General features: G+C 40.1%; 1 protein-coding gene across 5 annotated transcripts in view; it reads left to right on the top strand.

The window, feature by feature from the left end:
* tsc2 (TSC complex subunit 2) overlaps nt 1–23,866 on the top strand; it is a 32,985-nt gene that overhangs the window by 2,218 nt on the left and 6,901 nt on the right. For 3 of the 5 annotated variants that reach the window (XM_005925111.2, XM_014334436.2, XM_005925110.3), the window contains exons 2-32: nt 1,423–1,608; nt 1,717–1,803; nt 1,899–2,009; nt 2,095–2,242; nt 2,866–2,983; nt 3,085–3,133; nt 4,044–4,169; nt 4,312–4,385; nt 4,487–4,613; nt 5,908–6,051; nt 6,300–6,437; nt 6,541–6,644; nt 6,792–6,873; nt 7,187–7,342; nt 7,431–7,550; nt 8,797–8,919; nt 8,999–9,105; nt 9,196–9,361; nt 9,729–9,851; nt 9,946–10,080; nt 11,323–11,512; nt 11,597–11,690; nt 11,773–11,875; nt 12,907–13,001; nt 15,965–16,105; nt 19,411–19,572; nt 19,671–19,832; nt 21,679–21,791; nt 22,059–22,301; nt 22,548–22,796; nt 23,472–23,561. In XM_005925111.2, coding sequence (XP_005925173.1) covers nt 1,474–1,608; nt 1,717–1,803; nt 1,899–2,009; nt 2,095–2,242; nt 2,866–2,983; nt 3,085–3,133; nt 4,044–4,169; nt 4,312–4,385; nt 4,487–4,613; nt 5,908–6,051; nt 6,300–6,437; nt 6,541–6,644; nt 6,792–6,873; nt 7,187–7,342; nt 7,431–7,550; nt 8,797–8,919; nt 8,999–9,105; nt 9,196–9,361; nt 9,729–9,851; nt 9,946–10,080; nt 11,323–11,512; nt 11,597–11,690; nt 11,773–11,875; nt 12,907–13,001; nt 15,965–16,105; nt 19,411–19,572; nt 19,671–19,832; nt 21,679–21,791; nt 22,059–22,301; nt 22,548–22,796; nt 23,472–23,561 — 4,015 coding nt within the window. In that variant the 5' untranslated portion in view covers nt 1,423–1,473. The remainder of the gene's footprint in view (nt 1–1,422; nt 1,609–1,716; nt 1,804–1,898; nt 2,010–2,094; nt 2,243–2,865; nt 2,984–3,084; nt 3,134–4,043; nt 4,170–4,311; nt 4,386–4,486; nt 4,614–5,907; nt 6,052–6,299; nt 6,438–6,540; nt 6,645–6,791; nt 6,874–7,186; nt 7,343–7,430; nt 7,551–8,796; nt 8,920–8,998; nt 9,106–9,195; nt 9,362–9,728; nt 9,852–9,945; nt 10,081–11,322; nt 11,513–11,596; nt 11,691–11,772; nt 11,876–12,906; nt 13,002–15,964; nt 16,106–19,410; nt 19,573–19,670; nt 19,833–21,678; nt 21,792–22,058; nt 22,302–22,547; nt 22,797–23,471; nt 23,562–23,866) is intronic. The other 2 variants (XM_005925116.3, XM_005925115.3) reach the window with 2 other exon arrangements.

Below are 23,866 nucleotides of genomic sequence, written 5' to 3'. Positions count from 1 at the left end.
AGCTCACATGCACAGTACAATAATATGCAACCCTTTAAAGAAATATAAAACACACTTCATTACAGATATGGACATGGATAAACTGGAGTCGTTTAGCAATCTCTTATTATCAGCTTCTCCACCTGCTAAGCACAGACTTCATATAAGCTAAAAATAAGTCTTTTTGGCCTTTTGACCTCACTTGTGTTTTTAACCTTGTGCTAACAGGTGAAAATCCACTGTTTAACCCATGTGTTAACCTTCATTTTACTTTCCAAGATGGACTTTTTCACTTGAAATATGACTCGACTTAATACACCTCATTATATCTGGTCTGAACAGTTTCCAGAGCCCAGCTCCAGCTTAGACAGTTTAAAAATATGCTGACAGGTTACTGTTGGTAATCTACTGGTTGTGAAGTTATGGCCCAGTGCTGATTTTTAAAATAACTATTTGTTATATGTATTTTTGGTGTTACCATTTTTGTGGCGAGGAAGCAAAAAGAAATTATTAATAGGGAATAACTGAAATGTTTAAGCTTATTTTTTTAGGTTTTCATCAGAGGACTGTAGAACAGTTAGCCGGCACAAAGTTGACAGGACAGATGGACAGTGCCATGTGTAAATCTGTACTAATTCTCAACGTATATACAGTCACGTGAAAGGGTTATCACACGACCCTACAGACTCATGTGAGTAGTAAGTATATATAATTTTTCAGTAGCTAGTAAAGCCACTCTTAAAGTCCTTCTACAGCATTTCAACTGGGCTGAGGTCTGGACTTGTAGCACTTTAATTCTTTTCTTTTTCAGCCATTTTTTGTTTGGTAGATTTACAGGTGTATTTGGACTCATTGTCTTTTTGCATGACCCAATTTGGGCCAAGCTTCTGCTGTCAGTTAGATGGCCTCAAGATTGCCTCTAGAATACTTTGAGCCAACCATGAACTTCTCTGTACACCAAAGAGTGACAGGTGTCCAGGTCTCATAGCTGCAAAACAAGCACAAATCATCAGCTGTCCACCACTGTGCTGACAGGTGGTGTTAAGTACTCATATGCTATGTTTTGTTTGTTTTTTTCCAACATGTGCATGGGTGTACATTATGGCCAAACAGCTCCACTTTGGTCTCATCTGTTCAAGAAATGCTATGATTTGTACTGATGCTACTTTGCAAAGCTAAACTGTGCTCCCATGTTCTTTTTGTCCCATGCATGTTGTTTACCTCAACTGTAATTTCTATACCTGGCAATACATTAAATCTATTGAAGGAAGGTTTACACATTTCCATAATAATATTAGTTAGGTGGAGGTGGGGGGGTGGCATTTATGTTATCAGCAGTGAATGACATATGTATCCACATTTAGAATCCACAGGAAATGATTAACTAATAAGCTCAAAGGGGGGAAAAAGGTGTGACTTGCTCTGTGTCTGGTTCCATGACAGGCAGCTGCCAGTCCCTCGCCTGTGTTGTGCATCACCCTTTCAGGCTGGGCCATGAATAAACAACCAAGCAAGGAGAGTCTCAAGGACAAGGTGAAGGGGATCTTTGGGCTCGGTACACAGCGTCCTCCGAACAAACAGAGTGACACTAAACCCTCCGAGTTTATCATTACGGCTGACATCATCAAGGTCTGCAGAAGCGACTGAGTGTCTGTGCATGTTCATTGAATGTCTCTCATTCCTTTCCCAGCATATCTTCCACTGTTTGACGTATTTTTTTGCTTTGGTGTGTTTCAGGAGCTCCACCCAGATTGCGGTCTGAGCAACCGTGTTCGTACTATGAACCACATCTGTGAGCTTGCCAAAATGAAAAAGTTTGAGGAGGTGAGTCTGCTGACTGCGGTCCATTTTTGTCGTTGTTTGGTGAACAGTACGCAGTCTTCTTTATTTGTTAAAATCTGAGTGTATATGTTGTTCAGCATGCAGTGGAGGCTGTATGGAAAAATGTGGAAGACATGCTGACTCCAGAGCAGCCACCAGAGGCCAGACATGCTGTCCTGCAGCTGCTCAGGGCCATTATACAGGGGCAGGTATAAAAACACAACATACACGCAGACACATGCAAAAAGCTTCCGTATGTTTTTTGTTTTTAAAAAAAAGTCTTTTTGTATGAAGGGTGAGCGACTCGGCCCTCTGAGAGCCTACTTTTTCAAGGTAATCAGAGACTACCAGCCGTGCAATGAAGACCTTTCTGACAGACTGGAGGTGTTTAAGGCTTTAACAGAGAATGGAAAGGATATCACATACCTGGAAGAGGACATAGGTAAAAACAGACTAATCCTCTTTCTTTATCAGTTGCAATATTTGTGTTTGTGCATTTAAAAAAACAAATCTGGAAAATAAATATAAGGAATTCTGAATAAAGCAAAACATCAGCTTTGAAGTAACCACTATTAATCACTGATAAATTTCTGGCTGTGTCACACCTCAGCTGATTAGGTTCAACTCGTGTTCACTGTTCCCTTTTTGTGCATTGACTCTATTGATATTATGTAATACAACAGTTTGCTTTCTTTTTTTTTAATCACTTGTTTTTCATTTCGGGTACAATGATGACAATGGTTTTTTTTGAATTCTAATAATAGCTCTTTTTTTCCGCACACAATACCCTCAACTGTTTCTTTCAGGATTTTTTTTTTTTCAAAGGTGGTAGGGAAACCTTCCATAGGACAAATACCCACATCCAAGATAGTTTGATCCCAGTATTATCTGAGAAATGTGACATCATATATTCAGCCTTATTTGAGCTACTTTGTTAGTAGTATTTTTAACTGTTGTGTTCATACTACTGTGAATAGTTTTATTTGCCATAGTGTATTGACCTGCATTAATACTTTTCACATGAATTTTTTTTTTCTTTCTATGTTATTTGCTTTCCTCTCTCAGCACGCTTTGTCCTCCTGTGGATGGATATAGGCCTTACATCTGACTTTCTCCATGTTCTTGTTAATCTGGTGAAATTCAATAGCTGCTACTTGGACCAAAATGTTTCCATCATGGTCCAGTGAGTCAGAGAAATCCACACACACACACAATGATTCTCTCTTACTCAGCAATTGGTCTCAGTGTCTCTTTTTCCTACTCGTTCTTCTGTGCTCTCTGCAGGAAAATTTGCCTGCTGTGCAACAGAACGACGTCTTCGACTGATATTGAGGTTGGTATTTCAAATTACTTGACAGTTAAGGGCTTTTACACACTGGACAGCAAACATTTGTGCAAACATTTTGCATGTTAAAAATATTTTTGGGGACTTGTGTTTATTTGCAACTGGAAAAAAAAAAATCTGACCGCTTAAACCACTGCATTTGGCAAGATGGACACTTGTAGCATGGAAATGGTGAAAGAGTACTGTTTTACCTAAGAGACACAGTTTGATGCTATTCAAGATCAATTTACTCCTGAAAGTATTTCTCTGCCTCCTCAGACGTGTTTCCAAATGTGCCAACAAAAGCTCAAACTGCCCCACTGACATCCTGAAATATGTAGAAAAGCAGTCGTGATACTGTTTTAATCTCTGGAGCAAAACATTCAAATTTCCTTGTTGCTGCTCAGTTTCTTCTTTTTCTGGTTTAGAAACATTAGGATCAACATTGATGCCAATTTCACTTTATTTATTTTTTCATCAGTCTTTTGGTTTGTTTGTTTTTTTTTTTTTTGCAGTTTGAGGAGGAATTTTTCACAAAAACTTTGCAACAGTTTTTTTTTCGCAACACCCTCAGTGTGTAATGGCCTTTGCACGGCATGTTTATGATTCCTCTTCAAAAGAAGGTGCAGTTTTTGTTTAGTAAATACATAATAGGCCCTTCACGAACCTGCAGGTTTAAGAAAAATTATTGAATAACTGTCCAGTGTCCATATATTAATTATATGTGAAAACTCTGTACGCCAAAGCTAGAGATGGTTTTAATCTGATGTATTAAAGTAAATGTTTTTGAGTAAATCACAATCATTAGCTTCAGTTAAACCTACCTAGACAAACCCTACCATATTTTTTGATTTGTGAACCTCAGACTGTTTTGTAGCGCTGGTTGTCACTAGTATTTCCAACCTTTGTATTTTTCCAGGTGGCTCTGCAAGTGCTCGATGCAGTTGTGTGTTACAACTGCCTGCCCTCCGACTCTTTAACCGTTTTCATAATCACACTCTGCCGTACGGTCAACGTCAAAGAGTTTTGCGAGTCCTGTTGGAAGGTGAGGCAAGAACACACCTGCATATATATACAATTCTGCCTCTTGTTTGAAGTCTATGATTTGAAGGGACATAATTCATAACTGTGTCCTCCTCTGTGCCGTTTGTTGTCCCTACGCTTTGTTTTGCTCTCTGGTTCTTCAGTTAATGAGAAAGGTTTTGGGGACTCACCTCGGCCATAGTGCAATTTACACCATGTGTCGCATTATGGAGGAAAGGTATTATTGGTTAAATATACAATATTTCTGACTTTGTGTGAATGAGCATATATAAGTTTGGAGGTATGGTGCAGTTCTTCTTTGATCTGTCCCTCCACCAGGGTGTATATGGAGGATGCACCGTTGTTAAGAGGAGCAGTTTTCTTTGTTGGAATGGCGCTTTGGGGCGCACACAGACTGCCTGCACTCAAAAATACACCGACGCTTGTTCTGCCATCTTTCTACAAGGTAACTCACATAAATATACATGCAGTTTTGCAATGAGATTATAATACTGAGGGTCAAGTCCACATCTCATAATCAAAAATTTAACTGATAGGATTTTATGGTGGTAAGCCTCTCTTGTACACTGGAGTTCTTAATGTTTTATACTTTTACTTGTTTTCTGCTCCCCTGGTCTTAAATCTGTGCAATGTCATTCAGAGCAAATTTCCTTAAAAAGGATGGGAATTTATAAGAATTTGCTCATTGGGTTCTCACTGGGTCCACTTTGAGAGTGACCACCATTGCTGTGCAGCGTATCATTACATTCATGCAAATTAATTGCATGCTGTGAGTCAAATGTATGCTCATGTTGGAGGTATTTCCCATTTTTTGTTGTGATCAAGGTTCACATCATCATTACTAAAATCATTACTAAAAAAAAAAAGATTTCACAGAACACTTTTTTGTAATGCAGTATGGTACTTAATTACCCCAAAGAGAAAGTAATTCATTATACTCCTATATTACTTTCATGTTACTCTGTAAAACAGCTGAAACACACTCTCATAATTACTATTTAACTATATAAACCTGAAGCTTCAGCCCCAAACACCAACACAAATCCCTACCCTAATAAGGACTCACATTTGATCTTTCTCTTACTAATTAGGTATCTAACTTGGTGTTAGCATGGTGTTTGGCTAGCTTAGTGTTAGCATGCTGCAGTCTCTGTAGATGCTTGCAATGAGCCAAAATTGTGCTACCAGCATAATACTGCAGTTTCTGTCTTGGATGCAGTTTCCACTTTACTATCATGTCCTCGTCATTTTGTGCAATAAAACGAATGTTCATATCCATGCTGTAGACTGTGCCACCATCTTCCACCTCCGACCCGCAAACAAATTGGCTGATTGTAGTGCAAGTGGAACCGATAAGCGGGCTCGATAGGCCAGCAGACTAACAGTTCCAGGGAACTAGACTACTCGGAACTTGTTGTGTACAAGAACTTGTTCTTGATTCCCATCGCTAGTCGTTCTTGTGGTCATTTCAAGCACAGGGCTATCAAAAATATGGAGCTGGAAATCTGCACAATAGGGTGAAAAGAACAGACTGTCTGACTTCCAAACCCGTGGCATAGATTTTCACTTTTGTGTTCAAAGTCATACAGATATTTTCTTTCATGCAGGATGTAGTCAAACTTTAAGTTGTTGCCATGTGTTTAGATCAAACCTGAGGTTGAAAGATTATACGGGGGTAAAATGACTGCACTTGATATGATGACTGTGCTGAATAAGTGACTTTTATTTCTGTCCCTCAGGCCATGTCATGTGCCAACGAGGTGGTCTCCTACGAAATTGTTCTTTCAATAACAAGACTCATCAAAAAGTACGGTAAAGAGCTACAAGTGGTCACATGGGACATCCTACTCGGCATCATAGAGCGACTATTGCAACAGATTCAGGTTCTTGAAAATATATTTCACTTGTGATTGACCATGCTTCATAGTGTAGTAGTTAACACCTTTGTTGTTGTTGTTTGATTCCAGCTGGAGACCCAAATCCCATTTGGGCTTGTTTTAGGAAGGACTTTTTGCCAAATTAAATATGCAGAGCTGTAGTTTTTAATTTTTATGTTTTTATCTGGTTGAGTATACAGAATAAAAAGTAATGGTTCTAGCTTGACCAAGTGGTGTGCCTCTTGTTTTCACAGACAATAGGCAGTGCGGAACTAAAGGCCATTGTTTATGAACTGTTGACCACCGTGGAAGAGCTTTATGAACAAAACGGTTACCACGGCTCCACTGAGAAGTTTTTCAGCCTGGTGGAGAAATGTGCTGATAAAAGACCAGTTAGTGCTTTGATTATCTTCTGTCCTCCTCCAACTTTTGTTGTAATTTAGACCTCTTACGCTGCGTTGCCCCCCCCACTAATATGAATCTTATCTTTTGCAGGATGCATCAGTGCTGACACTTATCTCCTACAGGGCTCAGTCTATCCAGCCTGCTAAAGAAGGCTGGATTCAGAGCCTTCACCGGCTTATGGAGAAATTCTTCAGGTAGGACACACACACTGACACACGTATATATCTCAGGGAGGTTATAGTATTATCCTTGTGATGTTCGATCTCGTTCTTGTTCTATCTCTGAAGTATCTTAATCTCCGCTGTCCCTTTCTGTTATCTCACCCTTTTGCTCTGTGAAAGGAACGAGACTCGCAGTGTGATAAGAATCAAAGTGCTTCATATCCTGTCCTTCGTTCTCAGTACCAACCGGCAGCTCTATGAGGTCTGTGCTCTCTCATACACGCTCACATCAGAAACCTGTGTAATTCCAGTCCGCTGTCCAGACTGAAAAGCTTCTGGTGCATTTCTCTTGCCATAGTTCCAATTTTTACTGAAGAAGATATTTCGATAGTAGCAAGCACCACTCAGATGCTGACATACTTCTGAGCCTCCCAAAGTTTATTTACATGCAATTTATTTTTGAAACGGAGCTTGTACAAATGTTTGACACATTTGTACAAGCTCCGTTTATGATTTTCAAAAAAATCATACTTTTCCTTTTTGTGTTCTTTGCTTATTTTCTATTTTTTCTCCAGGATGAGTTGATTGAAATGGTGGTGATTCCCCAGCTCAGTGGGATTGCTGAAGACAGGGACTTGGCAGTTAGAAAACAGGCTACTCAGCTATTAGTAGACCTCGCTGAGGGCTGCAACACGCACCACTTCACCAGCCTGCTGGACATCATTGAACGGGTACAAAAAGAGTACATGCAATCACACAAAACCGCCCCATTTCTGTCACAATGTCATTACTTCTCTCCATTTTATAATTATTTTTTAGGTGTCTAGCCGCTCTCTGGTGTGTTCAGGGCCCCTAGAGGTTTCTGAGAGAGACCCCACAGCAGAGTCTCCTATGGAGGACGTCAGGACTGCTATTCTGGGCCTGCTTGAAATCCTGCAGGTATACATAAAAATAGTAGATGTGAAGAGTTGTGGGTGAGTTAAAATAGAATATTAAGACATAGTTTCTTCCACAGTGACTTATCACAATGTAGGGCATCAAATGACATCAATCAATGGAGAAATCCCCCTCCCCCCAGAACAGTTCAATACACATTAAAATGGACTAAAATTGGCTTTGTTGACTGCTGTCAGACTGTAAATGTCATTTTATTTGGTGACATTTTACCATTAAGAGCTCAAAGATCTCTTTATGGCACAAAACGCTGAGAATATAACAAGCAAAGAAAATGTAATTCACAAACAAAAAATTGGACAATTAATTTGTCCAAATTAACCAAACCCAAAACAGTTTTTGTTATGTTGCCTCACTGCGTCTTTGCATTGCTGTCATGCTGCAGTGACTGTACTCTGACCTGGTTATCTGACACATACCTATCGACTGCCCTCTCCGGCCTAAAAATGTATTAAAGGAAAACTTTTTTTTTTTTCCAAACTAGTGCTAGCTGCTGCTTACGTAACTTAAAAAAATCCTCTTAATGAAATGAGTCAGCAGCTAAAACTTTTAATGATGGAAAGACTACACTAATGCTTAATGTCGCAAGCTTAACAGACCTGCCTGTCAGCTTCTCAGGTGTCATCCAATTTTATTAATATAAATCAAATGTAAATTGATGTATATACCTGGACAGCAAAACATGATTTATCTACGGACTAATACAAATGTTGTATTTTCTTAAACAAAGTTGATTTACAATAAAAATCGATCCTTGGAACAATGTGTGAAGTTTATAAAATCTTAAACATAATCGCTCAGACTCAAGACTTGCTTCTTGTTCTGGCCCGGCAGTTATTAATCCCATAATTAAGCTCTAATCATTAACTGTTGATGACGATAGATTTCAGCCTTCTTGGTGACCACTCTGCAAAGTCTGTAATTATGTTGTGTCTGTAATTACGGTTTTGTAATGTTGGATATTTTTGCCAGTGTGGTGTCATGTGCTTGCATTTCATGATACTTAGCCAACTGTTAGGTACATGGTAAGGGTCATGAGATGGAAGAAAAAACCCAAAACAAACTATTAGAAGTGAACTATTTATAGTGTGTTAAATTGATATGAAATGTTCCATGCTGCCTAAGACTTTCATTAAGCTAGCAAAACTAAGATTATCAAGGTTTATCAAATAAACTAAACATTTATTATATTTTACCTGGTGATAACATGTTATCCTTTTTCTTCTGACAGAGCAAACTTTACAGTCTGCCAGCCAGCCATGCGAGTCGTGTTTATGAGTTGCTTATCAGCCACCTGCAGCTTCATTACAAGAACAAGTACTGTTCAACTATCGCCTCCACTATTAGACTAAAGGTAGGTGATCTGTCACTACTCAAATGTTTTTACCTCTTATTACATCATTTCTTTGTTGACTCCTCCTTTTTCTTCTCAGGTGTTTGACTTCTTTCTCATGATGCGTGCAGACTCTCTTCACCGTCTTGGGGTCCCAAACAAAGATGGTGTCATGAGATTCAGCCCTTATTGCTACTGTGATATAGGGTGAGAACACAAACATTTCCTTTAAGGTATTGAGCTTACTGACAGCTCTCTAACATTGTGTCACTTGCTTTTGTTCTTGTTGTTTTTCAGGGAACCAGAGAAACGTGTTGGTGAAAAGAAGCCAGCAGGTTCAACCTCTCCTCCTGCTGGCAGCCCTGCTCCTCCTGCTGCTCCTCCCAGTTCAGCAGCCTCAACACGCTCAGCCTACCTTCCCTATTCGCCTGCCTTCAGTGTCCTCCTGCAGTGCCTCAAGATGGTACACACAATAATTATTGTATCAAACAGCATTGCACAGTTCATATATACGTTCTGTGGTTAAACAGTTGGCCTCATGCCTAGTTTTGTATCTTTATTCTTAGACTCAACTACAGTTGCTATACATTTTAAGTTCAGAGTAATCCTTAGATATCTTACACTGGGGCTAGATGCACCCCCCTGGAACAAGCCCATTTAGCTCCTCTTTTTAAGCCAGGTTTCTTTTCTGATTGGCAGACAGTATTGAATTCATATCAGAATTAAATCATAGGCATTGCAGCTGTTAGAATGCAGAAGCAGTGACCGATAATTGCAGTGACTTCCCTTTTATCTGTAAAAGGTTCAGATATGATTTATCTCTCTTACAGGAGACGGATTGGAAGGTGCTGAAGCTGGTTCTTGACAAGCTGCCATGGATGCTGCAGTACAAAGTGTTGCTGCTCACATCACCATGCAACTTAGATCAGCTGTGTTCTACACTCTGCTGCATGGTAGCCTGACTTTATGCACATAAATACAGATCCATACACTGGCTATTAGGTTGTGAGTGAATTCAATCTTTATTGATCTCTTCTGCGTGTGTAGGTGACAGATCGTCTCATCTCAGAGCGATTGAAAAAGACTCCAGAGGGGTTTTCTCGCACAGATGTTCAGCTGGCAGTGATTCCCGTTCTTACAGCAATTACCTCCTACCACAACTACTTGGAGCAGTCAAGACAGGTACAAAGACTAGTCTGCAGAAATCAAACACCTTCTGTGCTATTTCTCACAGGATACTATGATAAGTTTTATGCTAGCATCTACAAAACAACTTTAGGCTATGTTGAGAAAACTAGGTTGGAACCAGGTTGCTTGTCTTCACATGCAGCAAACAACAGGATGTACTCTGCTTTAGATAGAAATAACATGGTTTTGTTGAGAGTACCGGAAGAGGCAGGACATGAAACCCACTTTCTTGCTGTGAATGATCAGATTAGCTTAATCATATACCAGACAGACTTTGCATTACAGAACTGGCAAATTACATGTGCAGCCTGTTTATTTTGTACATTTGCATTCTATCACTGTTAGAACTCATATTTAAACAAAATTCATGCACGTACACACCAAAGTCTCCATGGTGTGTACGCTGAGTCCATGGAGTGTTAGTGACACCCATTCAACTGCTTGTGAATGTAAATGTCTAATCAGCCAATCACATGGCAGCGACTCAATGCACTTAGGCTCGTAGTCCTGGTCAAGAGGACAGTTGAAATTCAAAACGAGCATCACAGTGGGGAAGACAGTCGATTTAAATGTCTCTGAACATGGTGTTGTTGCTAGTGCTGATCAAAAGAGAATGGTCCAAATAAGAAGTCAGAGAAAAATGGTGAGACTGCTTTGATAGGAAGGCAACATTAACTTAAATATCAGTTCTTACATCCATGTTTTACAAAGCATGTTGAAACTTGAAACAGCCGTCCACAGCAGCAGATGTCAATACTTAGCTAATAACAGGAAACTGAACCTACAATTCGCACAGGTTCATCAAGATCGGACAACAGAAGACTGACAAACTGTCACCTGGTCTGATGAGTCTTGATTTTTGCTGACACATTTGAATGGTAGCGTCAGACTTTTGCATAAAGAACATGAAAGCATGGATCCACCCTGTACTCTGTCAATGGTGTCAGATGGGGTTCTCAGTTACTGGACCTCAATCCAATAAAGCACTTTTGGTGGTGGTGATAGAACAGTGATGGATGTGCAGGCAACGAATCTGTAGCATTTCTGTCATTTTGTCATGTTAACAACCAAAATCTTTCCAGCACCTTGTTGAATATATGCCACACATTAAAACAGTTCTGAAGGTGAAGTAAAGTCCAACCCAGCAGTAGCAAGGTGTACCAAATGTAGTGACTGGTGAGTGTATATGGAAACATACAAGTGGAATTACATTCATCCTTTCATTGATACATGCAGAGAGAACTGGTTCAGTGCCTCGAGACCGGGCTCATTTACCGCTGTGCCAAGCAATGTGTGGTGGCCCTTACAATGTGCACGGTGGAGATGCCTGATATCATGATCAAGCTTCTTCCTGCTCTTATCGTCAAGCTCACTCACATCTCTGCTACTGTTGCCATGGCATCTCCTATGCTCGAGTTTCTCTCCAGTGAGTACTTTTCTCTTTTCCTGTATTCTTTTATATTGTTGAAGGCCAAAGTCTTCAGTTGCTTTTTTTGACTGTGTTTCACAGCCCTCGTGCGCCTTCCCCATCTGTATGCCAACTTTGTAGCTGAGCAGTATGTCAGCGTGTTTGCCATCTCACTACCTTACACTAACCCCTCAAAGTAAGTCCTAGCACATGTGACATTTTGTATTCCCTGATGCAGAGACTCACTCTGATCTGAGTATTTCTTCAAATCCCATCAGGTTCAACCAGTACATTGTATCCCTGGCCCACCATGTGATTGCCATGTGGTTCATACGCTGCAGACTACCCTTCCGCAAGGACTTTGTTCAGTATATCACAAAGGTACACCACAGTGAATGACAAAAAAGAGCCTTCAAACCTGAAGCTGAATTTACTATTACTCACCTGCTCATACACATGAACAATATAAGGAAAAGAAATAATGCAGTACTAAGAGAGAGTACAGATGCGTAGCTCCTACACTGAAATCAATGTCGCTGAAAAGGACCTTGTCCTTGCTCACACATTTATAAAAGAAAGTGTCTTCCTTTCAGAGACTTTTAACGATAGTTTAATTAAAAGGCAACAACTTTTACAAACTCTTATGCAATCTGAAACAAGGCTCTCGGGAATTCCTTCAGTTCTTGAGAATAACTTGTTGTCCAGTAATTATCAGATAACACGTTTATGTTTGATTGCTTTCTTGTCAGTAGTGGGCTTAGAATGTTTTCACCACCCTCATTTCCACTTGTTTTTTATGCTTAGCATAAAAACTCAGATGAGAAAATGTTAAAGTGACCCTGGTGTATTTTCTCCAGAAAGAGATGGAAAACAACAGAGATATAACCCTCACATTAGAACAGACCAGCTCTTTGTGTTTATGCTGAGCTAACAACTTCAGACTGCAGCTTTATATTGTACAGAGAATTGAACTCTTGACAAAAAGGCAAATTAGCATATTGTAGCATATATTGAAACATTCTTTTAAATTGTCCTTGGATATTTCCACTGGATTTGTCAGTTCTACTTATTACTTCATGCTTTTTATTCATTGCACATAGTTGTTCCCTTCTCTTTTGCAAAAAGTTGAGGTCTCAGCTTCTTAATGCACTTTTGGGCATTCACTTGGATTTATTTGCTCTGGCAATGGTGGCTTAAGTAACTGCACAACACACTTTTAACCTCAAATGTCTCCAGAGAGATGCTTCATTGAAATTTGTACTGTTCAGGAGAAACATGTCCAGTTAGGTGCATCTGGATGCTTGTGAAGTTTGAGAAACCTGTAGCAGAGGGGGCACAACTGGTAATCATCTGTAAATCTGGGTCACCACTTTTGTTTTGCATATCTGGTTCCTTTCTTTGTGTTCCTTCAGGGTTTGCGTTCCAACGCCCTTCTGCCATTCGATGACAGCCATGAGCAGAGTCCGTTTCGTGCCCGAAGCACCAGCCTCAACGAGAGACCCAAGAGGTAAACTGTATTTACACTGTCAGTCACCAGCAGTAATGTACAAACCAGCAGCACCGCACGCTGCCCACGTGGCTGCTGTTGTGGTAAAGGGTTGGGGGTAGCCAAGGTAACAGGGGACTCAGCATGATTCGTACTGATGGTTGCAGTGACACCTCTCAGGTTGCCATGGTGATCATTAGTTCATTTTATCTGTTTATGCTTTTTTTTATGTTTTAAAATGTGTTCTTATACCACCACTTATTTTTATTTTGTATTTTTCCAAGAGTCACCTCATTTGTCATACAGAGGGTGGACAAAATGGCATAAACACCTGTATAATGTTATGCCTTTATTTAGTTTATATTTGTTGTGGATTATTATATATCATTATTCGGGTGTTTGTGTACTGCTTTCACTACCTGTATCTCACAAAAGTACATCCCTAGCAATAGCATGAGTAAGAGGTACAGGGTGTCCCTCCCCCTGTCACACTGTGCCGTCTGACTGCTGTTTGTGACCACAGAACATGTACACAAAGAGAAATACACGCCATCTTTCACACAGAGGGAGAAAGAAGCTTTTCTCAGCAAGGTGCCATTCTCATTCGTACAAAGTGTGACTGTTGTTTGGTTGTCCACACCTGGATTAGTTGAACAGTGTACATTTAAAAACATGTACAAAGTAACTTTTTAAAACACTCTAGACTGTAACACAGAGAGAAGGGTACTTAACAGGGGTCTTTTTGCATTAATTAATAATACTGCTTTAAATTGTGCCACCGCATACGCTATGCTGTAGTAAAGATGGTAAACCATTAACAAAATGCATTAGGCTGTGATAGTTTTTACTTTGCTTACTATGCTAATGTAATAGCCAGTATTCTGTCAATGTAGGCATCATTATTTTTTCTTATTTCCAAAGCTGTCATAATCCCCAACTCAGTTGCTACTAAAATGTTCTCTTTCCCGAGTTTCCTTAAAAGTAACTTTTGTTCAGTAATTATCGTCAAGTCCAAACTAATCAGCTCAGTTTTGCTTGTGAGGGTAGAGCAATGCAGATCACACATGCACACAAGTACAAGTGCAACTGCTGTGTAGATTCTGCAAGGAGTCATCGCAGAACTGAAGCTCAAACTTGACTACTCTGTGTCTTAACTACACTTTTTCTGCAGCTCTCCTTTGTGAGAAAGTTAGAAGTGATAGGTCTATTATTTTGTTTGGTATGAGTGCTGTAGCTTGCTGTTTTCTCACACACTGAACAAAGCAGGAGGAGAGAGTGTGGAGGCAGTAGCAGGAGGGCAAGACATTTACAGGCGAGACAATTCTGTCTATAGATGTTTTTCTAAATGCAATAAATAAATATGCTGTTAGAGAGCTATGAAAAGTTGCTAAGTCAGCATCATAGGGAGAGACTGAAGTGTGATTGCACACGCTGATTTATCTAAAACAAAAATTGAAATGTGCACTTCAAAAATCAAAATCCAGCTCAAATAGTGAATATCCAACTAGGTAAATATTCAGGCACACCAGTGGTTGTCTCTTTTTGAGTCAGCAACTAAAATTGCGTATTACAAAATTGTAGTTATTTAATCTTTTTCTGATTAATCAGGTGTTTGATTGTGGACGACGTCTTAAGAAAATAGAGACACCAATGTTGCCATACACACAAAAATACATGTTTTAAAAATAAGTATTTGGTGTAGAAATCCCAGTTAAACCAGAATTTACCCAGTGAATTTCAGAGACACTATAATATTCATCTTCCTCTTTTCCTAATGTGATCTCTACTTTTACGCTCACGTTTATTGTGGCATTTTTATTAATTTTCCATCTTTTCTTAGATTTGGGTTAACAAATTGTCTTAGATTTTTATGAAGCCCTTCCAGTATTTTTAACTTGGTAATTAAAAAACAAAACAGCAAGTCCTTGTTGCAGCTCTCCACAGTAATCCAAAATGCTTCTGCTAACATTAATTCTTCCATAATAGTTACAGTTTTCCATATTCTGGTATCACAGTTCTTGTGCTGCTCATTGCTCATAATGAGGTTGGAGTTCCTCAGCTCAGTTTCCACCAGGATGATGGTCAGAATGTCAAGTTTAAATTTATTAATTTAATTCTTAAAATGTTCTTGGCAAACGTTCCACTGTGTCCAAACATTACCTTTGCATACATAAAAAATACATACATTATTTGGTGATGATACTAAACTAGTATTTGGTCCAGTCTGAGGCTGCTGTGCTTCAACCCTCTGGTTTCATCCAGCTTCATGTTTCACTTGTGTTTTAACTTCTATCATAAAGCCTGTGCTGAGTTCATCCCTACGGTTATACTTCTGTACTAGTCCTTGGCTTCTCTACAAACCTGCTGTGTGAAGTAATGTTTATTTTGTTGCTCTCCTGAATACTTTCTGTGTATTTTCTTTTCTGAATAGCAGAAGCTGTTTCCCCCTCTGCTGTAGCTTCTCTGTTTTCTGTTTAGTTGGCGTGTATCCTTTTATTTTTTTAACCCTCTTTTTTTTTTTTTTCTTTCTCCACTCTCCTGTAATCTGATTCATAATGTTCACTGCTGTTAATTTTCACCGTGTTTTGTTTTTCCTTTATTTGACCCTTCCCCCTCTCCACTGCCCCCTGTGTTTGGTGTGGTTGTGGTTTTGGGGGTGGTTGTGTCATCCTGGATCCTTTCTACATTGCTCCTGATCCCTCCCTCCTCATGTGACGCTGCCCTTTGACCTTTGTGGCCCTCTCCTTTGTACCCTGCCCCTCTCCATGTGTGGCGTGCGCTCCTGATCCACCTGCTCATGTTGCTCTGGTTCTCTGGTGATGATTCCTGCTGTCTCCTGGTATACTTTTACACCACACTTCCTCCACACTCCCAAACCACCACCCTCACGATGACCCCGTCCTCTCACTGCCCCAACGCCACCGTTACTCCATCTTGGGCCCAATCCCCCTCGCCCTTTGCCATGGACACTCCTCACCACTCAGCTTGCGGGCAGCAAAAGTGGCAAAGGCAGCAGCAGCGGTAGCCAATAGCAGCAGCTCTCCAGTTAAAGAGCTGAGGGACCTTTCAGCCATGGACGCTTTCCGCTCCCGCAGCATCAGCGTCTCCGAACATGCGGTCCGCAGGTTAGACAAGAGCCTTCTGGGTAACAAAACAAAAACCAATAACAACCCAAACACTTACTGCTTTCTTCATGGGATTGATGGGGTCTAGGGTCATTGACCGTCTTTGGGGGGGTGTTGCTGGGGAGATTTGTTGCCAGGGGCACCTGGAGTGGGTGGTGCATGCTGGAGGAAGGTTTATGTGTCGACCTTTTTGGTTTGTTTTGGGCTGTGTTTATATTTGTGCTGGTTTCAATGTTGTTGTTTTTTCTGATTTGCTTTTGCATGCAGTGTTTGTTGAAGATGTGGGAAAGCATCTTTTCACTTTATTGATGTTTTTCACTTTGCTCTAACACAGATTTTGCTTTTTTGTTTGTTTGTTTCTTACATTTTGCTTTGGTTTGATTTTATTTGTATGTGTCTTTTATGTGCTGGGTGTATTGCTGACTGATTTTGATTCGCCTAACAACAAATGAATGGCAGAAGGAACTGGTGCAAAGCAGTGGTGGGATCTTTATAAACTTCACTGTAAACAACTGCAACCCCCTACTTTGGCTCCCTCTGTTTGCTTTGGGAGCACATCTGCTTCTTCGACCAGTGACTCTGGCAACAGCAACACAACAGCTTTTGTTTGCTTGCTTGACATAATTTTAGTTTTGTTTTGTTCCACTGAAACATCCACTGTACTGCTATGACCATGGCAATCTCCTAGTGCGGGATTTCAGAACTAGCTGGGTTGAGATGAACTTTTAACAGTTTGATCAACACATCATTCACATCACGCACATCCACACAAACACTCTTCCTCACTAATCGTCATATGCTTATCTGTCCTTGGCTGACTTTCTTGGGCATCTGGAAGAAGTACAATGCAACATTGCAGTTGTTAGATGAGGCTGCTCACACCAATTGATTGTCATAGGTCACACTAGTATTGCCACCAGATGGCAGCAGCAGCTCAGTACTTGTATATGCTTAAAAGTACTGTTTAATGTTCAATGACAAACACAAAATTAGTGGGACTAAACAACTGCAGTGTTGCTCTCTTTAACCTGCTTTAACTGTTGACTGGCTGATAATCTGCTTTTGCCCTCAGAGCTGATTTTTGTGTGAACTGGGTTTAAAATTCACCTCCATGTGGACACTTACTCCATCTAGCATAACGTGACCGCATTCAAAGCTTTCAGTCTTCAAGGCGACATTTTCATTGGAAAAACTGTATGGGATTAGATAAGGTTACATTTGTTTTTCTTTACTTTAAATTGGGTAATGTCAGTGAATTGAAGTACAATAGCATGTGATGGTATGACAAAGCAGCAAACCTCGTACTGCTTCAGTCGTGAGTCTGTCATGGTCATGTTTTTGGAGTATGTGTCCATTAAACACTGAAATGAAAAATAAGTCATCGTCAGTAGAAGAATAGTAGTTATAAAATGTGATTGAATAGTTGCTGATTCACATTCTGGGACTTGAGAGATTTCTTTGAGCCTCATACAAAAGATCTACGCACCAGTATTAGTCTGTATGTGTGCCTATATTTTCATGCTCAATACATTTAAAGTGAAAACACTATTTCTACATAAATCTTTGAAATTCTGAAAATATAGTTGTATTCCTACCAGCCTAGACCTTCCCTAACCTTCATAGAGTATTTAAATTTGACCTATAGGTAAGAAGAATGGAGGCTTTAAACAAAAACAAAACAAAACAAAAAACTAAGGACCTCTTGCTCTCTTTTTTAATCCATTGCATCACTACTTTCTTGTTTTAATATTTGATGTTTTCTTTCATTTTTGCATTTCTTTATAATTTTGGCTTTGAAAAACAGTCCGCATGTCTTTAATACTCCCCGCTGGGAGGAGAAGTAACATCTGGCTGAAGTAACATGGGCTGGAGTGTTGCTGTAAATTGCTCATTTTGAGCATGTTTACTTCTAAGCAGCAAGCTTTCAAAACACATCCATTATCTCCCTTGAGCTGATGTTCACATCTGTAAATTTGCTTCCAAACTGATTCTTGTGTAGAGCACGGAGAAATGCTTCTTGTGAATACAAAAAGCTGCTGCACAGTGAATGCTAATTGAACGATTTGACTTCAGTGGAAACATTAACATACCGTTAAACACATCGAGTCACACGTAGCTTCTACCTGCTGGTTTTTCTGCATCAAAATATTACAGATCCTTTTACCCTCGCAGAGAGAGCTTTTTTACATTTAGAAGGAGAATCAGTGTGGTATCAGGGCATGCAAAGCTATGTATTACTTGTCCCAGCATGTGTCTCTGCGTGTGCACTTAGAGAAAATGTAATCATCATATGGTGGTTGAGCATAAGAAGTTGGGTCCATAAATATTTAGACAGTAAGTGTACACAATTTTGCCTCTTTACATTATCATATCAACTTGCAGTGAAGCCGTCAGGAGGTGATAGACATCTAGACTTTCAGCTTTCTTTCAATCAACTGTTTTTTGCATACTCTCTATACTATAACTATGTAACTCTGCACATCAGACTTATTTCTGCTACTATTATCAATGGTTAAAACTGTATAAACACTAGTGACCCTGTTCCACTGTGATATTTACATGCTTGCACTGTCAAAAATTTCTTCACGGTGTTTGATAAATGATGTGAAATGCTTTGGATCAATAAATTCTGCCTCTGTCTTTAGTTTCATATGTCCACATAATCTTGTTAAAGAGTGGAGAGTGTGGAATAACTCAGTTTTATTTACCTAGCATAACAGTAGTTATCTCTGGGGGTTTTTATGTTGTAAGGCCCTACAATTAATTGAAACTTAAGGGTTGAAGTTAGGATTTGGTTAGGGCTATGGTAAGGCTTGACGCATACGTTTTATTGTTAACCTTTGGGTAGAAGGCTGGGGAATGCATTAAAATCATTAAACTTTCCACATACTGAGTTCCCAGCAATAGATACCAAAGTTTTCTTCTGAGCCAATGGCTGTAGTTCCTAAACAGTGCAATATTTTGAGGTACTAGAGTAACATCTTGATTGCTTTCTTTTAGTACCGATGTGATGGTATACAGAGGCAAAAAATGCAAAATTTGTAATCCTTTCCAAATACTTATGAACCCAACTGTAAACAAATGAATGCACGTTTCCATGTGTGCTTGTGATGAATGTGATCTAGGCACGGACATGAGCACGAGTGATTGTGTGATTCTTCTTGCAGTTTTCTCTGCACCACTAAATCAGAACCTGCATGTTTCTGTGCACTTTACACATTAAATATGCGAGGAGCTTGCACCTTCAACTCGCTCTTCTCCACCTTTTGCTGTTCTTTATTTGTCTCTTTGTTTCCACCTTTTAGGATGCACACCTCAACCACCACATGCAGTCTGGGCTCTGCCGATGAAAATGCAGTAACTCAGGCCGACGAGGGGCTGAAAACTGTCCACCTAGAGCTCACAGAGACTTGTCTTGACATGATGGCCCGATATGTATTTTCCAACTTCTCTGCACTTCCCAAGAGGTTGGAAGAATTTTTTATTATTTTTTTTAATGCTCATATTTTGTAAAAAGAGTTGGAAAAAGCAACAAGAGTGATGATTTTGGCCTCTGTTCTCTTAGGTCTCCCATCGCAGAGTTCCTGTTAGCAGGAGGCCGCAGTATGACCTGGTTGGTGGGCAACAAGTTGGTCACCATAACAACCAGCGGAGGGGTCAGAACACAAGCGCTGCTGGGCCTGGACATGGCTGATCGCCTGGGAGGAGGAGGAGGGGAATTGACCAGGTGATGCATGCTTGCACACATACTAAAAGGAATTTGTCTGCTTTCAACTGCCAGACCTCACTCTATCTATCACCCCTTACTTAATCAAAGATGCTCCACTTTTACTTTCTTCCCTTTTTTTTTTTTTTTTTTTTTTTTTTTCCTTCCCGGTGAGCCGGTGGGCCAAAAGTTAATTATAAGAGCATTATTCTGCTCTAAACACAGATCTTCTTGGCTCTCTTTAATATCAGCATAGAAGCCCCACATACCTGCTGCTGGACAATTTGTTTCCGAAGGCAAGCTATTTAAAAGGAAGAGTGACCACACACACAAACACACACACGACACACACACACAACACACACACACACACACATCACACACACCACACACACACTTCAACACCGGAGGTTGAACTGAGTAGCTGCCTAGAGGCCCAGAAGAAGATGAATATAGGATTATTTTGAAATGGGAATCATACAAAGTTACTCTATTAGTCCAAGAAGTCTAAGAATGAAATGATGGAGCTGAAAATAAACACAATAGACCACCTACCACATGGCATTTACCCTGTAGTGCCACCATGGGGTTGACATTTATCCTTCTGAGTAAAATATTTTGACATTTAGTTGATGAATAGCCATGAAATATTGATCTAGACCCCTCCCCTTCAGGACAAATTGCAATCATTTTAGCTTAATTCTTAAAGACAAAATGTCTAATAAAAAAAAATAAAAAATTTGTAACCTGCAATTAAGAAAAATAGCAAAACTGTTGACATTAAAACTTGAACTTAAATATTTAACAATTACAAAATTAACAAATTCCAAATGATAAACTAACGTTGATCAACATGTACACAGAGATGGGCAGTAACGCGTTAACGGTTATGTAATGGTTACTGTAATCTGATTACTTTTTTCAAGTAACGAGTAAAGTAAGGGATTACTATTGCAAAAACGGTAATTAGATTACCGTTACTTTCCCGTAGGAACGCTGCGTTACTGCGTTACTAAAACCGTGATTTTTTTGCGAGAATGTCTCATGACAGTGACGTAAGCGAGTGCGACGTTCGTGACAACAGCTGTGTGCAGATCAACAATGGATAATATATCGAGTGCGGGAGAGAGTATGAGCGTGCAGCGTTTAAAGCGTGGAAGTACTGACCTTACTTTGAGTTTGATTCCATAAAAAGTGACAAAAACATTAGTGTCCATTGTGCGTGGGAAGAAAACTTCTTTTTACAGCGAAAAAACCCCTAAACTTCCAAGCAAGCACCGAGTGCGCAACGACGTAATGGGAAATTCACAGAGAAACTCGCGATAATGAAAATAGAGCAACAGGACCGCTAGTCTTTGACTTTATTTATTTTCTGCTGTGTTTTACTTGCATCTATTTGAAAGACTGAGTGTAAACACAAAAAATATTTTATTTTATGTGCTGGAATGTGCAGAAAATAGGTTTAAATGTTAAACTAATTTCTTCCAGTCAGAGAATGTTGCATATAATTAAATTTTTGCTTGATGCATAAAGTTAAAAGATTAAAACTAATAAAACAAGTTTTAAAAAGAGACTTTTCCATTTGATTACATTTTGTATGATGGATTATGCAGAAAAAGTAGAATTGGGCTGAAAGATCTATCGCTTTATCACCTATTCAGGTTGTAAATGGTGTTTTTAAAAGTAATTAATTACTTTTGAAAATAAGTAATCAGTAAAGTAACGGATTACTTTTTGGGGAAGTAATCAGTAATTAGTTACTGATTACTTTTTTCAAGTAACGTGACCAACACTGGTCACAGAGCAGCTAGCATGCCTGCAACCACTTTGGATTGTTAGCAATAATGTTGCTCTCCTGTTCCCGCAGGTCAGACCCATCACTACACACCCGAATGACCAAAGAGGCTCCAGCCAAATTGGAGTCACAGTCAAGCCAGCAGCACAACAGAGCTGCACGCATACGAGTTCGCTCCATGTCAGGTAGAAATAAAAAAAACAAATATGTATTTTTTTTAATTTTTTTTTTTTTTTTTTTTTTTTGCTGTTGCTAGGAAGGTAACACTGCTTTTGTAGAAAAATTATACGTTGCTGTCTATATTTCAGTTCTAAAAGTTATTTCTATGTTACCATGCTGTTGCTTTCTTTGACTTACAGTCTTCAATGTAGGAGTCTTGGGAAGTAATAATGTTGTTGTGCTTTCTCTGATTGTCTGACTTTACAATAAAGAAATCTGGCTTTGACTTACAGGTGGTCATGCTCTACGTGCCGGTCCAGCTCAGAGTCTCAGTCCTCTGGTGTCTCCCTCTGAGGGTGAGTTGACTGCTCCACTCTCTCCCTCCTCTGGTCCTGCTCTGGATAGTTTAGGTCCATCCTCTTCCACCTCTGCCACTCCATCTGCGCCTCCTACTCTGAAAGACAACCCCACCTTGGCTGAATTTGCCCCAATGCTCACACAAGGCTGGGCAGAGATCTTCATACGCAGACCGTCAGGTATGTCACCATTAAGAATGTCCCCTCTACAGTTATTGTAGAAACTTTCTGTGTTTCGTTATTATGCGAGTATTGTCAGAAGGTGACTGTTGGGGAACAAAAAAAAAAAAAAAGAATCATCCACATACCTTTCAGTGCGCTTTGGTAAATGATAGGCATTCATTTTAAAGATACTTTCTGCTGTTTGTGTTATGTGCTCCCTGACACTCTTGCTTTCTGTGCTGGGCTCTAATACTGTCGTCACAGGTAACACAAGCTGGCTAATGTGTTTGGAGAACCCACCTAGCCCTTTCTCATCTGAGCTTGGCAACATGCCGCTGCAAGAGCTCTCCAGTGTTCTGATGGCAATGGAGGGAGTGAAGGAACCTCCCACTCAGACAGCCAGTGCTCCTGCTAGCACAGCTGTCCCTGCTCCAGCTCCTGTCTCTGAGCCCCTAACCCAAACACACAGCAGTGTTGGAGGAAAGGCAAACCTGATTCAGCGCTCCAACACAGGTGAGAAATGGTTTGTCTGGGCATAGAAAGCAAGAAATATCAGAAAGTTTGTGACGTTTTTCTCGTGTTGAATAAGAGGTTGTATAAGTGCTGATGAGTTATTGGTCCCAGAAAATTTGGATCCTGCTGTTATCGATGAAATTAAAAACAGCATATCCAGATTAGGAAGCTACAGTATGATGTAATGTTACGCATGAATGCAACCCTTCTATCTGCGTGACTGCATGTCCTTGATACCCTTTTAATGGACTAAGTGAAATGCTAAATTGCCTGTAAGTGCTGGATTTGAGCCTGAAGGTGTTCAGTAGCCCAGCTGGGATTCATTCAGGTTATTGATTGTCAGATATCACTGCCTTAAATCACATGTTCTTTTTGTTGCAGGTGCCTCTGTTTCAGTGAGCTGTTATTTTAGTCATCTTATTTGTTTTGGGGATCCATTTCAAGTTTCTTCAGGACATCAGCCCCCCCCCCCCCCCCCCCCCCCCCCCCCCCAAATTCTTTCTTCCATCCTTCTTTTCATTTTATTTTTAACTGCACTTAAGATTTCCTCCCTTGTTCTGATTGGTTTCTTTACATGTTTCTTCATCCTCATCACCCATGCTGGTTTGTGATTGGCTGCGGTGTGTTATGTGGCTTCATGTGCCACTGACCTGTCCTCTGGCACTTCGCCTGCAGTGGGTGGCTCTCTCTGCTCTCTGGGTATGGGCACTGCCCCCCCAGGCCCACCAGCCCCTGGCAGGTTGCACAGGAGCATTTCCTGGGCAGGTACCGTCCACCACGTGTGTGACCCCACATCTATCTACCCCCCCCCCCTCCAAAAAACTCCTGGTGCAGTATATTTCTTCTCACTTGCACAACACAGCAGTCTGCAAGCACAGATTAGGAATCTTTCTTTAATTATATTCCCTGATTCATTTGAGTTAGATGAGAAGCTTCATACCAATCTCATATCTGTCTATGGTTTCTAGTGAGGCGACTGCTAGCAAAAAGAAGGGAATGTTGTTGATCCTGCTTTTAAGACCAGAAGCATTGGAGCTATGCAGAGTGAAGATATTAGATCATTACAAAAG

This window comes from Haplochromis burtoni, unplaced genomic scaffold, assembly GCF_018398535.1.
Source record: "Haplochromis burtoni strain Fernald_Lab_line unplaced genomic scaffold, NCSU_Asbu1 Contig_70, whole genome shotgun sequence".
Classification (NCBI taxonomy): domain Eukaryota; kingdom Metazoa; phylum Chordata; class Actinopteri; order Cichliformes; family Cichlidae; genus Haplochromis; species Haplochromis burtoni.
The sequence above is the reverse complement of the archived record's forward strand: the minus strand, read 5'-3'. Positions and strand labels throughout refer to the sequence as shown.